The sequence below is a fragment of the Cavia porcellus genome, unplaced genomic scaffold (genome assembly GCF_034190915.1).
Source record: "Cavia porcellus strain 051 isolate PalLab524CR breed Dunkin Hartley unplaced genomic scaffold, mCavPor4.1 scaffold_32, whole genome shotgun sequence".
NCBI classification, from domain to species: domain Eukaryota; kingdom Metazoa; phylum Chordata; class Mammalia; order Rodentia; family Caviidae; genus Cavia; species Cavia porcellus.
Window position 1 is genome coordinate 18,343,439 of NW_026947515.1, and position 14,250 is coordinate 18,357,688.

The window sequence follows — 14,250 nt, forward strand, 5'->3', positions numbered from 1 at the left end:
TTACTACATTAAGATTTTCTGACATCCTAGTTATGATTTTAAATTGTGTCTAGGCAGCAAAATTCAGAACAGCACTCACTCCTATCCCTTATGTATACTTGGTACAACCATCATGAACCTAAAAACAAAACCAAAGAAAAACATCTTACCAACAAGATCAATAAACTGAAACTATATATAATTTGAATATAAATTTATTGACTTACTCATTTCAGTAGACAGATTTGGATATGAACTTTATATGCCGATTTCCCAAGTTAAAAGACACATCAAAGGTCATCAATAAGTAATCAACTGAATCAACTTGATACTCAAATATACTGCTCAATTTTATCTGAAGCTAGGTCAGAGAATTTGTCAGTACAAGTTAAATCAATGTATAACACTCAGTGGTACAGTCACACCAGTCAGTTATTTAATTAATCTGGCCAAAGAAATTAAGAACTAATGTATAACAAATCCCATGTTCCCATATCACTGTCACAGCTCTAATACAGCTCTCATCACCACACAGTCTCTCCTGTCTCTCCATACTGCAGACACTACACTGAGGTATTATTCATAACACCTTACAGAGTGCTTAGCATATGGTAGGCACTCAACATTTGCAGAATAAACAGAAACTATTTTTCACCAAAGTTGTGTAACCCATCAAAAAAGCTACCTCAACATATGCATTCTCCTCGAAAATACTAACCAAAGCATGAGATTAACACCTAGGTTAACATAAGACACAGAATTAAACTAAAACAATGTGACAATCTTGAATCAGTGAACCTTTTAAATAAAACATCATAAATATACACATCACACTAAATCCTATGAAAGTAAGGAACACACAACTACACACATAATGTCACACAAGCAGCTCTAACACTGCTTAATTTCCCACCTGCACATTAACAGGAACTTGACCTTATTTTACATTCCCACAATAAAAATAAAAACAATGAACCAAGGGTAAATAGGAGGAGTGAGAAAGCATTCAGAGGGTGCAACCAAGAGGAATCTGCTGAGCTGCAGATCTGGAGAACTGACAGACTTCACAGAAGCATTTCTTCAACACTCTACCATATAACCCCTCAAAACTCAGTGCAATGAAGCCATGTGATATTATAATTAAGTTCTTTTGAGTGTCTGAGATATTTTATCAAAATACAGCTTAGAGGCTAGGAACGTAACCCTCTGGTAAAGCATTTGCAAGGTCCTGAGTTTGATCTCCTTAGAATCTAGGTATATATCCTGCTAGTTTAATCTTTGCAACAAGTCCCTCAGAAAACCTCTCCTATATTCAAACAGGAGAAAAACATATATTCCCATATAGAAAACCTTCTATTGGAATGACTGGCAAGTCTTAAAAGTTCACTGGAACCATGAGTCAAATCTTCTCCTCTGTAAACCTATCACTAGGTTCCACCCAAACTGCTCTTAATCATTTATAAAATATATTTAAATTATACTAATAATAATGCTCATTATCATTCTTACCTTACTAACTCCAACTCCAGTAAACCTGGCCTCTAATAATTCCTGCCGGCGTGGGTCCAGGCTATGCAATTCTTCCATCATTTCTACTGAAAAAGAAAAAGTAGGCTGTGAAATTATAAAAACTGGGGTCAGGAAATGTCTCAGCTGCACAGTGTCTACCTGGCAAGCACATCATGAGCTTGATTCCTGTTATCCAAAAAAAAAAAATTTTTTTTTAAAAACTAAAATGTGTGGAACCAGTCTTATTTAAAGTTCACAGTGATTATTTCACTGGTCACATACAGGTACACTTCAAAGAGACAGAGTATACACATGATAAACTATAATGTACTACAAATTGGTTTGGGGGGGTTGCAATAGAGACTCCATGGCCTTGAATTCAGTATGTAGCCCAGGGTGGGCACCCTCCTGCCTCAACCTCCCAAGTGTTGGGTTTGTGCATACCATGCCCAGCCTAAAATAGTTATTTGATGTTATGAAAGTTACCTAGGGGTTGGGGATTTAGCTCAGAGACATAAGCACCTGCCTTGTAAACAGGCGGTCATGAGTTCGATCCCGGGTACCGATTAAAAAAAAAAAAAAAAACAGTAAGTTAGCTAAACTTATTTAGCAGTTCAGCAGCCCTCCTCTGAGGGCCACTTACTATTCCCAAGTTCTAATTAGATTTTAATCAGGGAAAAAAAACTCCAAACTCCTTATATAGTCTCTATAAAAGTTGAGCAGAAGGGAAAAAAAAAATATGTGGGCTTGTAAAAAAAAAAAAAAGTCTTATCAATCCTTGAATCTAGTTAAGTACGTTCAAGTATTTCTTTCCCAAACATACAGGAACTAGTTCTTAAACTAAAAATAAAATGAATCATTGATAATTTCAAAAGAATATGGTATGAATCAGAAGCTACAAATAACTTCAGTTACTGCTATATATCACCTTTCTCTAAAGAGCCCACAGTAGTTCATGAAAATAGGAATTAATTATTTTAAATTTAATAAAGAACCCAATGTAAAACCATCAACCTGCATTCATTCAGGAAATCAATACAGCTCCATAACAATCTCTTTAGGAAATCTTTTTCTGACCACTCCCTGGAGCAGTAGGTTTCTCTGACTCCAGACATCTGCTTTTAGCACTCCTTCCAAGCAGGGAGGGGCAGGAGGACACCATTTTTAAACTCCTTTCCTGACCAATTAATGCACAGATTACTTTGAGCAAATATGTCCATCTTTGCAAGAAATCAACTCTCGAACGATCTGCTGAAAATCCTCTGCTCAATTAAAAATAGGAAATGAATATATCATTACATAGAACCCCTTACTTAAAACATATTAAGTACTTATTAGAATGATTAGCGAGATTTTAAAGTTCACTAAAAACATGAATCAAACATTCTCCTCTGCGATCTAACAACTACACAATTTCTAGTAACAACCTTTCCAGTTTTATTTCCCTTCCTGGATTGAGAGCCTGGGGCAAAGGGGAATGAAAGGGTGACAAATTAAAGTTTCATCCACACATGCCGGGTACAGGTTAGAGTGGGAAATAGGAAATTCTCGAAGGCATAGAAAGGCATCTTTTAAAAAAGGAAAAGAGAGAAAAAAGAGTGAGCAAATGAGTTTTTCCTAAGTTGGTAAGTAGCCTTTCTCCCCTCTTGCCCTATCCTAATCAGGTCGGAATGGCAGAGGTTGCAGTCTCTTCCCAACCCCAAGGTCTCTCGCAGCATTTTCCAAACCTCCATCCTCAGGCCTGGCCCGGAAAATGACGCCCCAGCGCTTATTCCATGTAATGTCAACTCATGTTAAAGAAACATCCACTGGTTCTCATTCCAGCGGGGCTTGGGATTGGGCTCCTCCCTGTAGCCCGCAGCCGGGAAGCAGACCGATGGGGCCTGGGCCTGGCGCCCCTCACTGGCTCCAAACTTTGCCCAACTCCAGGCCCACCTGTCAAGGAGGGAGGCAGAGCTAGCTCTCGGGGGCGCCTGGGAGGCTCCGCGGCCTTCAGTTGCAGGGTCGCCCTCCTGTCTCCCAGCCAGCCGGCAGCCTCAGTCCCAGGCTTGGGCCTGCCCCGTCTTCGTTCCGGCCCCTCGGCGACCCGCAGCCCTCAGGGAGCCCCTTCTACCTTAGCGCAGTGGAAATGCGACCCCAAGCTGCGCCCGAGTGGGCCCGAAGCGCAGCCTTCTCAGGCCGAGGGGGTCCCTGGGACGGTTAATGCCACAGGTCCCGGCGCCCTCCCCCGCCCGGGCTCACCCTCTCACCTGCCGCCGCCGCCGCTCCACACTCCTCCCGGGAGGGGCCCCGACCCGGCCCGGCTGCCGGTCGCTCCGCTCTCCCCCTGGGCAGGCCCGGGGCGGAGCCGGGGCCTCTCCTGAGCGCCGCAAACCCCCGCCCGGGCAGCCGTCGCCGGCGCAGGGCTCCACAAGAGGGCGGGCGGGGGTAGGGGGCCGCGAAGGCCGCAGATCCCCGGGCTCGCGTACAGAGCCAGGCGCCTGACGCGGGCCCGGGCCCGGACGGCCGCGGGGGGCGCGGGACCGGCCTCCTGGCGCCGGACAAAGGCCAAGAGAGGCGCAGGAGAGCCCAGGCCGGGCCAGAAGGTGGGGGCCCGCTCGGCTCGGGGCCACTCGGGTGCGGCGCGGTGGGCAGGGGGGGGGGTCGGAACCGCTGGTGCCCAGGACCCGCCTCCGGCCCCTTAATCCGGATCGGTTCGGTCCGGATTAGTAGTGATCGGTGTAAACACACTAGTGAAACCTCGTGTTTCCTCGCGAGATTTGCACGGCTGGGAGGGTGGGGGGGCCCTGGGGGGGGTGGGGGAAGCGCCGACAGTGGGGGGAGGAGGGGGAGAGGTGGGGAAGGTGGGGGTGTCCCCGCTGCCCTGGCGCACCGCCTCCTCCAATCAGCAGCCGGGCTGGCGGGCAGGGGTTAACCAGGGGACCCCGTCGGCGGAGGAGGCCGCGTCTGGCCTAGCGGCGGAGGGTAGGCGACCGGCAGCGCAGGCGGGCTGGGCGGCCCGAATCTCGGAGTTCCTGCGCGGTCTTTGTGTAACCGACCCCCGGCCTGAACGGCTGGACTGCGCTGCGGGCCGCCGGCCGGCGCTGGAGGGTCTTCGCTGCCGGCTGGCCTTTCTCGGATCCGCCTCGCCGACCCCCGCGTCCGCTTAAACCCTGTTCTACATAAGTTTGGGTGAGAAGTGGGCTCGCTTTGCCCAGGGATGGATTCAAGAGGAGAAAAGCCCGTGAGCCGGCGGACCCCACCCGATTTCCCGGAGACGCCGCGTTAGTGAGTCTGCTGGCCCACCGTGTTGGCGGGTTCGTTGGCCCGCCGCTCTCCGAAGCTGCCGTGCCGCTCCCATAACCCTACGGGGTGCCCCGAAAGGGTGCTGCACCTTCCCTCGACATACCTGGTGGGCGGAGTGTCTCCAGGGACGAAAGGTGCCCTGGGCCCGGAGCTGAGCCCCCACCAGGATACGGCCCTCCGTGGGGGAGGGGGAGCCGGGCGTCCCGGGGCTCTCGCGGGGCGCCCAGCGGGAGGTTCCATTTCAACCCTCTCCGGCCCTCCGGGCCATGTAGGGGGATCAGAGGACAAGTGCTTGAATAGGTCTCTGCTCACTGACTATCTGTTGAGGAATGAAGAAAGGTTCCTCCTAGGAAGGAATTCCTACTGTGACCCTCATCACCAAAGAAAAAGTCGCTTTCTTCACCGACTCCCAGGAGCCAGGATACCGACTTCATTGCATCTACCTTTTTTTTTCCTCTGTTGCATCCTTGTCCAGATGTCTAAAGATAATTTAGGAATTACAGCAAATCACAAGGAAAAAAATTCAGACTTTGAACAACAGCCTTGAACTTTTTCTGGGTTGGCCAACTATTCTAAGTGGAGTTTCAACCCTTACGTCTTTCTTATTCCTCATTATTCTGTGTATTAACTGGGTACAGACCTGCCTTTTGGCAGAAGAGAGCAGGGTATTTGGGTCAGAAGGAGTGGTTTGCTTTTGATACTGGGAACTGAACTTAACCTTCACACTGAGCCTACTCAGACCTCAGACCTCACCCCCTTTAAATTTTTTTTAAATTTTGAGACTATCTTGTAGAGTTCCCTAGGCTGAGTGTGAATTAAACATCCTCCTTCCTCAGCCTTCAGAGTGCTGGGATTACAGGCATGGGTCACCAAGGCAGTTTTTGTTTTCTATCCTTCCAGACTCCTGGGGCAAACTCAAGCCCACTGGAGAAAGTCAAACAGCGTTGTTTTCCTCATGATCCTTGATTGCTTGGAAGGTTTCACATATTTCCAAAGAGAAGGAGAACAAGGTGGGCAGAGGCTTGCCGCAAAAGGCAAGGCATGGGACACCAAGAGAGCAGCCTTCACCATCTGTGATAGGGGAAGAGATCCAAAGAGGAATGGTGTGCATGTGGTTTACCTCACATTCCAGCACAAAACGGGAAGCGAACAAAGCACGCTCTTAAGGCCAGTAATCAAAAAAGTAACTCCTTAGAGTGACATAAAGGTCATTACAAATTAGGAAATAATACAAGAGAAAGAGCACTAAACAAAAAGCTGAGTTCCAGCCCAGCTTTACAGAAAAGCTGCGTGGGACCATGATCCAGCCTTTGCAGGCTTCTCCTACCTTGTGTGTAAAGGAGGGCTGGGAGCTAAAGAATTTCAAAACTGGAGAGGCCTGTAACTCCATTTTTAAGTAAATGCGAACATGAGGAGAGGTGAGATTTTTAGTTTTCCTCCTAGTTCATTTTTCTCTACATGTCAAGGGACTTACACCATCATAAGCCTACTCATAGCTCCACTCTTCACAAATTTAATGAGTTTGCAAAAAACAGTTTGCTCACCACATAGATTACTGATTGCTTCCATATATTTAACATCATGTAAATGGAAATACGAGCAGTAAGTTAAGAGAATATAACTACTAGGGCTGATTTGACCCAGAAAAAGAAGGATGTAATGTGACTTAAACTTGAGTTTAAAGGGTATTTGGTCACATGGTAACTTTGTGAGACAGTGTATCATGGACTGGCAAAAGGGAACATGCCATGTACAAAGGCCCAGTTCCCATCAGTTGTGGTAGACTCAGACATGGATGGAAGCTGGGCATGATGCGTGTGCCTCTAATCCCAGTACTCTGTGGGAGGCGGAGGCAGGAAGATCATAGGTTGAAACTGAGTCTCAGCAACTTAGCAAGACCTTGATTCAAAACAAAAAAAATGGCTGGGGAGGTACAAAGTATAATAAAAAAATACAATGAATGTTTAAAAATACAGAGAGCCAGACATGGTGGTACATACCTGTAATAAGGACCACTGGCAATTTGAGGCAGCCTGGGCTTTATAGTGAGCTCAAGGCCAGCCTGAACTGCATAGCAAAATCCTGTCTCAAAAAGAAAAAAAAAATTACAGTGAAAGCTACATTGTCCCTAATTCCCCTCAAAATGCTCCCCCTTGTTACCAACATTCTTTGTTTTTTGACCTTTTTTTTTTGAGCTCTATCCCTGACCCTTGTGTTTTGTTTTGAGGCAGGGTCTTGCAATGTAGTTCTGGATGAACTTCAACTCACTGTGCAGGCCAGGCTAGCCTGTGGCAGTCCTGCCTCACTCCCCTAAGTGCTGCGATTACAGCCACATACCACCTTGCCAGGCTCCTGCTACTGTCTGAAGCAGCTCTAGAAGTTATTTAGTTAGAGTACCACCATCCAGTAAAAAAGGCAGCCTCCTTTAAAGCATGTCCTCATCCACCTTACCCGATAGGGCACCATGTGACTACTGGCCCTTGCCCCAAAGTCAAAAAGACCATGAAAGGTATATTTTTATTTTTTGAGATAATAGGGTGTCACTATTTCATTCAGGATGGCCTCAAACTCACTCTGTAGCCAAGGCTGGCCTTGAACTTGTGGTGATCCTCCTGCCTCAGTCTGAGTGGTGGGGTTACAGGCACCACACCTAGCTAGATAAATGTTTTAAATCAATTCAGGACATTGTAGTAGCCATGATAGTACCACCAAAGACAGTCGTGAAAGAAGACCAGAACTGCTTCAGAAGGTAGCAAGAATGATGAACTGATGTTTGGAATAGTTTGTGGAAGATTCATAGCAGTGTATCTTACTGTAAGTTTTAAAATGTATTCGCCATATCTTTTGATCACACCTCATGGTTTAGTGACAGGAAGCCCTTGAATTCAGTATCCAGTACTGAAAAAAAGTTTTTCTTCTTTATGGAGCTAGAAAATGTTCATACTGGCCGTCTTCTTGCCTGAAGGGAGTGAATGAAGTCCTATAATCCCACAACAGTTTGGGGCCAGCCTGGACTACATAGACCCTGTCAAAAAAAAAAGTCCTCTGGATAAATGTTCATAGTCACAGAGAACTACAGAGCTGGCTGACCGGACATGCTTCAGCCTAGTTTTGCCATTCCCCAAGGTATTCTGCAGGTTGTGATAGGTCGGTAACGCATCAGAGCCAGGTGTATAATCCCAGCACTTGGGAGGCTGAGACAGGAGAATCACTGTGAGTTCAAGACACCCTGGGTTACATAAGTGAGGCCAGCCTGCACTACATGGCTAGACACTGTCAAAAACAGCAAAAAATAAAAAAGGCGGAGGTTATAGCTCATTGGCACAGTGCCTGCCTGGCAAGTGTGAGGTCCTGAGTTTGATTCTTAGTACCAGAAAAGTAAAGGTTACTTGATCAAGTAACTTTGGGAAAATTTTGGATTAAGTTTAAATAGAGTCCTTTACTGCTGTACTTCTTTGGGCCTATAATATGTATATGTCTCCAGGAAGAAGATTTGGGGACACTGTTTTGGAACCACCACTCTGGTTTTTTTTGTTTGTTTGTTTGTTTGTTTTTTATGTTGATTGGTTGTCAACTCATGGGGAAGGTGTTCTGAACAAGATACTGGGGGAAAAACTAAGAATTATCTTAACCCTCTTGTCACTTGTCCCACACTTGACTAGCATTTTCTTCACCAAAACTGTGGTCGCACATTTACCAAGTGGGTTGACGGTTCTCAGAACTTCACCTGTGTGGCTGCGTTGCTGTGCTGGTTGGGTTCTAGAAGGAACCTGCAGCCTGGTGGCCAGGAAGACAGAGCCTGCTCAAGATGCTCAGTTCTAAACCCGATCTTGCCTCTTAACTAGCAGTGTAGTGTTATAGGAGCTGCTCAGCTGCTCCAAATGAGCTTTCTCCATAAATTGGTGTTACTACTTCACAGGACCGTTGGGGAATTAAGTGAGATACTACACATGCCAGACAGTAATCCCTGAATTAATGGTCCCTGAATAGAACTTCACATTTCTGCCAGCGATTTCTACATTTGTTATTAGACTGATTTGGCAGCACACAGTTCCACTTAGGAAACTGGAGCGCCACTGTTCTGAGATAGTCAGTGGTACTATTTTCTTTTCAGCAGAAAAAGGATTTGGTATCTTTTTAATAAAAGCATTACATCTGTGGTGGGAGAATAGAGAACATAAAGCTTTCAATCTGTTTGTTCATGTTCTTACTCTACTTGAAGAATTTAGGAGGTTTTGTTTTTTGGTTTTGGTTTTGGTTGGTTTTGCTTGGGATGCAATATACAGAGCCTACACCCCTAGCCACGGATATGTGGAAGTAAGGCATTCTGTGAACATTATTTCCATTATGAAGTATCCAAGGCAGACTAGTGTAGAACACATAGTGGGTGTTTGTAGTCTCACAACGAGATTTTAGGCCCATCTTCACCTCTCGGTTTCCTCATCTGAAAACGTAGGCCAGCATACTAATTCCACGAGTAGCTTTTATTAAAATCGAAATGACATGATGTTAGGCAATACCTTGGAGCTATGCCTGACAGAATAGGCATGTTAGTCAGTATTAATTCCTTTTTTCTGTTATTTCTAACAAAATGGAAAGGTGTGTGGTTGCCAGAAAAGTACATTGTGGAGTTTAAAAACCCAGATGTCAACCTTGTAATGTCGTCTACCCACTCCCATTCCATCTCTGTTCGTTCCGTGCCCTCCTGCTGCCTGGCTGGGCTCAGCTCTGCCGAAGCAAGTCTCTCTGTTACCAAGCTGTTGGTTCTTCTTCAGCCACTGCTCTGGAACAGTCTTACTGTGTTGGGGTGCAGCCTCCCTTCTCCCAAATGTAACTCCCTCCTCAAATATTAGATTTTTTTAATATTTTTTTTTTTTGTCTTTTTCGTTTTTTATCGGTACCAGGGATCGAACTCACGACTGCCTGCTTTCAAGGCAGGCGCTTATGCCGCTGAGCTAAATCCCCAGCCCTAGACTTTTTTTAATATTTTTTTTTTGTCTTTTTCGTTTTTATCGTAGATTTTTTTATCGTTATCTTTTTCCTATTCTCGGCACCCAAAATGTAAAATAGATAAAAGAATGAATTCCACTTTAGGGCTGGTAGACGCAGCGCAGTGGTGGAGCCCTTGGCTAACTTGCACAAGGCCCTGAACTCCTCCCATTGCCAACAGGGGGAGGCAAGAAGAACTCCCCTGCAGTGTAAAATGCCCTCCCCTTACCTACTTACTGAGTCTTCCATATTGGTCTTTCTCAGAAACAAAACTATAAAAAGAGTACTGATGGAAACTGACAAAATGTTTTCTTAAATAGAGTCTTCCATTGATTTTTCATATGAGACCACAATAATGTTTATTCATAAACTTTTTTTTTTTTTTGTCTTTTTCCTTTTTATCAGTACCAGGGATCGAACTCACAACTGCCTGCTTGCAAAGCAGACGCTTATGCCACTGAGCTAAATCCCCAGCCCCTATTGATAAACTCTTGACACAGACCCGGAAGGAACAGTCTTGCAATCCTTGCCCATAGGGATGCAAGAAGTACATCAAAGTGCCTGCAGGCAACGTGGGGCCTGTTAGGCTTCATTGAAGAGTGCAGCATTAATCATGTGGCGAGTACAACTCTGAAATGTAAAAGATGAAACTCCACATGAGAGCAATGCTAAAATTTCCCTGAAGAAATTAAGGTCTGTGGGTTTGAATACTTTCCAATATTACTATACAAAGAAGATGGGAAGATCGAAGAGAAAACAGATAAAAGGGAACACAGAAAAAGAGGATGAGCAGCACAGCACCTGCCTGGCAGATGGGAGGCCCGGAGTTAGATTCCCAGTACCAAACATAAATAAATAAAGGTGGGAAGAGAAGAAAGGCCAACTTGTGAATGCCACACACCCAGCACTAGGCTGGAACATTGCATCCCACAGTGTATCTCAGCCTTTCCACAAAGGCAGGGAGGGGCTTCCTGTAAGACCAAAAAGGTTGATGGGGGACACAGACTGCTGGGTTTGGTGACACACCTGAAACCCCAGCTGCTCGGGGCTCAGGGAAAGATCAAAAGTTTGAGGCCAGCTCAATTTAAGAGAGACCCTGTCTTGAAAAAAGAGTAGTGGTGTTCTAGGAATGTTGCACAGTAGAAAAAAAAAAAAAAAAAACTGGATTCCATCTCCAGTACTGCAAAACAAAAGAAAATCAATTAAATGATTTATATCTCCAATGGGAGGTCTAGTTGGTTAGGCAAAAACTGCTTGCCTCATTTCATTTAAAAGAAAAGTCTTAAGATGGGCAGTTATGGACCAGAGATCAGTAAACTACAGCCACTAAGCTAAATCTACTCTGCTTGTTTTTGGATAGCCTGGGAGTCAAAAAAGATTTCTGCTTTTTTATTTTCAACAAATGGTCTCGTCATTTGCAGACTGCAGGGAAAGAGAACAAGAAGTCAACAAGAAGCAAGCCCTCCTTGCGAACCAGCACCATGCAGGGTCCACCACCAAGGGATAGGTAGCCCCCGGCCCCTTCTGCTGTGCAGGCTGGGAAACAAGAAGAGCCAACCCTGCTCCCCACCCCAAGCAACCAGCTGATCGGAAGAAACACAGGCTGCTATGATAGCTATTGTGCAATGCAATTTGATGCTTGTGGTGCTTCGTGTTTCACTGACTTTGCAGGTCTAGGGCCAGTAGTCTGATCATCTATCCAGAGGATAATGGTACACAGTGAGGCATCTGGGGGGATCTGAAAGTGGTAGCCATTGCCTATTGAAGTCTTGTATCATTTTCATTGTTGGGTTGGGTTTTCTGTTTTGTTTGATTTTGTTATATCTGATGGCATGAGCAGCTATTTCAAAGATAACAAGATATATTATGGTAGTCATGTTGGATTTACTATTGTCTTCAAGTCCTTTATTGTATTCATTGTTTTGTTTTTATTGGTTCTGTTCTATTTTGTTGCATTTTTACTATGTCGCTATCTACAGATATTTTGAAGACAACAAGAGTCATTATGGTAACCATTGTTATTTTCTTTTGTTTTGAAGGCCTCTGTCACTTATACTGTTTTGTTTTGATTGGCTTTGTTCCATTTTGCTTGGTTTTACTCTCTTTAAAATAAAAAAGTCTCACTATGTTGCCCAGGCTTCCCCTGAACTTCCAGGGTCAAGCAAGCCTTCATCAGCTTCCTGAATAGCTGGGGCTTCAGATACATGCTGCTGTGCCTGGCTTACATCATTAAGTGTTGTAAAATATAAAAAGAATGTTTCATGACACTAAAATTCAGTAAAATTTACTCAAGCATAGTGGCTATAGGAAGGCTGAGGCAGGTAGATTGCTATGAGTTTCAGGCCAGCCTGAGCTACATAGTTCAAGGCCTGCTGGACTGCATAAAAAGACCTTGTTTCAAAAGAACCAATCAATAAGTAAAATGAAGTGAAATTCAAATTTTACTCTCATAACACAGTCACGCATTCCTTTATATATTGTCTGACTGTTTGGGCATTGCAGTGGCAGAGTTCAGTCATAATTGACCCAGTAAACTATTTTCTGTATGACCCTTTATAGAAAAAATTTATAGATCACTGCGCTATACCAGTGCTTCTCAAAACTAATGAGCATATTTACCCATCTTGCTAAAATGCAGGTTCTAATTTAGCAAGTCTGGAGTAGGGTCTAAGATGGTACATTTCCAGCAGTTTGAAGGTGATTCTGATACTATCTGCAGACCACACAGTACCAAGGCTCTGAAAACCCATTCCACTAATAGAATCTTAGTAAATGCTTTCTAGAGAAACAAGTCTTTTTTTTTTTTTTTTTTTTTTTTTTTGTATGGGGGATTAAACTCACAACCTCATGCTTGCCAAGCAGGTGCTTATGCCACTGGACTAAATCCCCAAGCCCTAGAGAAACAAATCTTGGAAAATGTGAAAAACAACCAGGCACAGTGGTGCATAGCTATAATTTCAGATGAGGTTTAGGCAGGACCAGAGAATCACAAGTTTGAGCCCATCCTGGGCAACTAAACCAGACCCCAGCTCAAAAAATACAAAAAGCGGGCGGGGGATTTAGCTCAGCAGCATAAATGCCTGCCTTGCAAGCTCCGGGTTGTGAGGTCAATCCCTGGTACAAAAAAAAAAAAAAAAAAAAACCTGTTGAGATGCAGCTCAATGTAAAAGCCCTGGGTTCAACCTTGAGTACAAAAAAAGAAAAGAATAGAAAAGAAACAACCCAGAAGAAAAAGAGTCAAAATTGAGTGTAGCTGGGCATGGTGGTATAGACTTGCAATCCCAGCACTGGGGAGGCTGAGGCAAGAGGACTGTTCTCAAGTTCAAGGCCAGCCTGGGCTACAAAATGAGTTCAAAGCCAGCCTGAACTCAACAACAGAGTAAGATCCTGTCTCAAAAAGTCAAAAAAGTTGAAAGGAACAGTTAGTGCTTATGTTTGATCAATTTTGCATGCCTATATCTGGTAATCTGAGCAACTATTTTGAAGACAACATACAATATAACAACCACTGTTAATTTCCTATCATCTTGTTTTGAAATTCTTTATCATTTTTATTATTTTTAATTCTCTTTAAAATAAAATAAAACAAAAAGAAAAAAAAACATTGTAACCCATAATAATAGCTTCAAACCAATGTTCTATGTTTATGCCTTTGGTTTGGCATCGTGGCAGCGTGAGTGGACGTGCAGCTGGGTCTGTGACGATCCTGGCTGAGGCCAGTGGGGTTGGAGCCCTGTCTGCTCTGCTCTGTGTGCAGCCTGTCCCTGCTCGAACCCAGGGCCTTTGCCCTGGTATTCCAGAATGGGAAAAGATGTCAGAGTTTACCTTATGCAAATTGTGCCTGGTTTTTCCATCTTCGAGCAAGTCCTTTCTCTGCTTTCTCCAGTGAGCAGTACTTCCTCGGGGAACAACTGGAGGCGCGACCTTGGTTGAACTGCTATCCTTTCTGTGTTTGAGTTTGGAGTCTGAGGACACAATTCCCTCACACCTCAGTCCCCTCAGCTGTACGGTGGAGAGGCTGTGTGTAAACCCTCAGTGTACTCCTCACCCTTGGCGCATGCTTCTGCCTACATGCCTCAAAGTATCCCCACCCCACTCCCAGCTAATTCATTTTAGCAAATGTCAGCTCCACTCATTTAGGTTAAAAAGTCTTGGAATTATCCCACTGCTGTCCCACTCCCCCCAACTCCTGCACTCCAGGCTCACCCATGTGGTTCTGCCTCAGGGCCTTTGTTCTTACAGTCTCTACCTGGAATGCAGCCCACTATGTACCTTGCTGACCCACCCACATTCTAGTTACATAGACTGGAGTATGTGCTGCCTTCTGCCCAGGTGTGACAAAGAGCTGGCATTAGCTGCTTGCCCATGACAGAGTAAGAGAAGCCTTACCAGGTGAGTAAATATAATATTCTGTGTGAGGATAATGAATGCCATCAAGAAATGGAAGGCAGGGACAGGGATATAGCTTAGTGGCCCAGTGCCTGCCTG

At 44.8% G+C, this 14,250-nt stretch overlaps 1 protein-coding gene and 1 long non-coding RNA gene across 10 annotated transcripts in view; one reads left to right on the forward strand and one right to left on the reverse strand.

Annotated features, from left to right (window-relative positions):
• Positions 1-6,170, reverse strand: part of Tlk2 (tousled like kinase 2) — a 140,832-nt gene extending 134,662 nt beyond the window's left edge. For 2 of the 9 annotated variants that reach the window (XM_063242401.1, XM_063242394.1), the window contains exons 1-2: positions 3,738-3,870; positions 1,489-1,574 (exon numbers count right to left, since the gene is read on the reverse strand). In XM_063242401.1, the coding sequence (XP_063098471.1) occupies positions 1,489-1,569 (81 nt within the window). In that variant the 5' untranslated portion in view covers positions 1,570-1,574; positions 3,738-3,870. Of the gene's footprint in view, positions 1-1,488; positions 1,575-3,423; positions 3,449-3,737; positions 3,872-4,876 lie in introns of those variants that run through there. The other 7 variants (XM_063242397.1, XM_063242398.1, XM_063242395.1 and 4 more) reach the window with 7 other exon arrangements.
• LOC134474419 (uncharacterized) lies at positions 6,019-13,284 on the forward strand. Its single transcript, XR_010045289.1, has 2 exons — positions 6,019-6,191; positions 10,168-13,284. It is a non-coding gene; the product is annotated as an uncharacterized LOC134474419 (long non-coding RNA).
• The last annotated feature ends 966 nt before the right edge of the window (positions 13,285-14,250 follow it).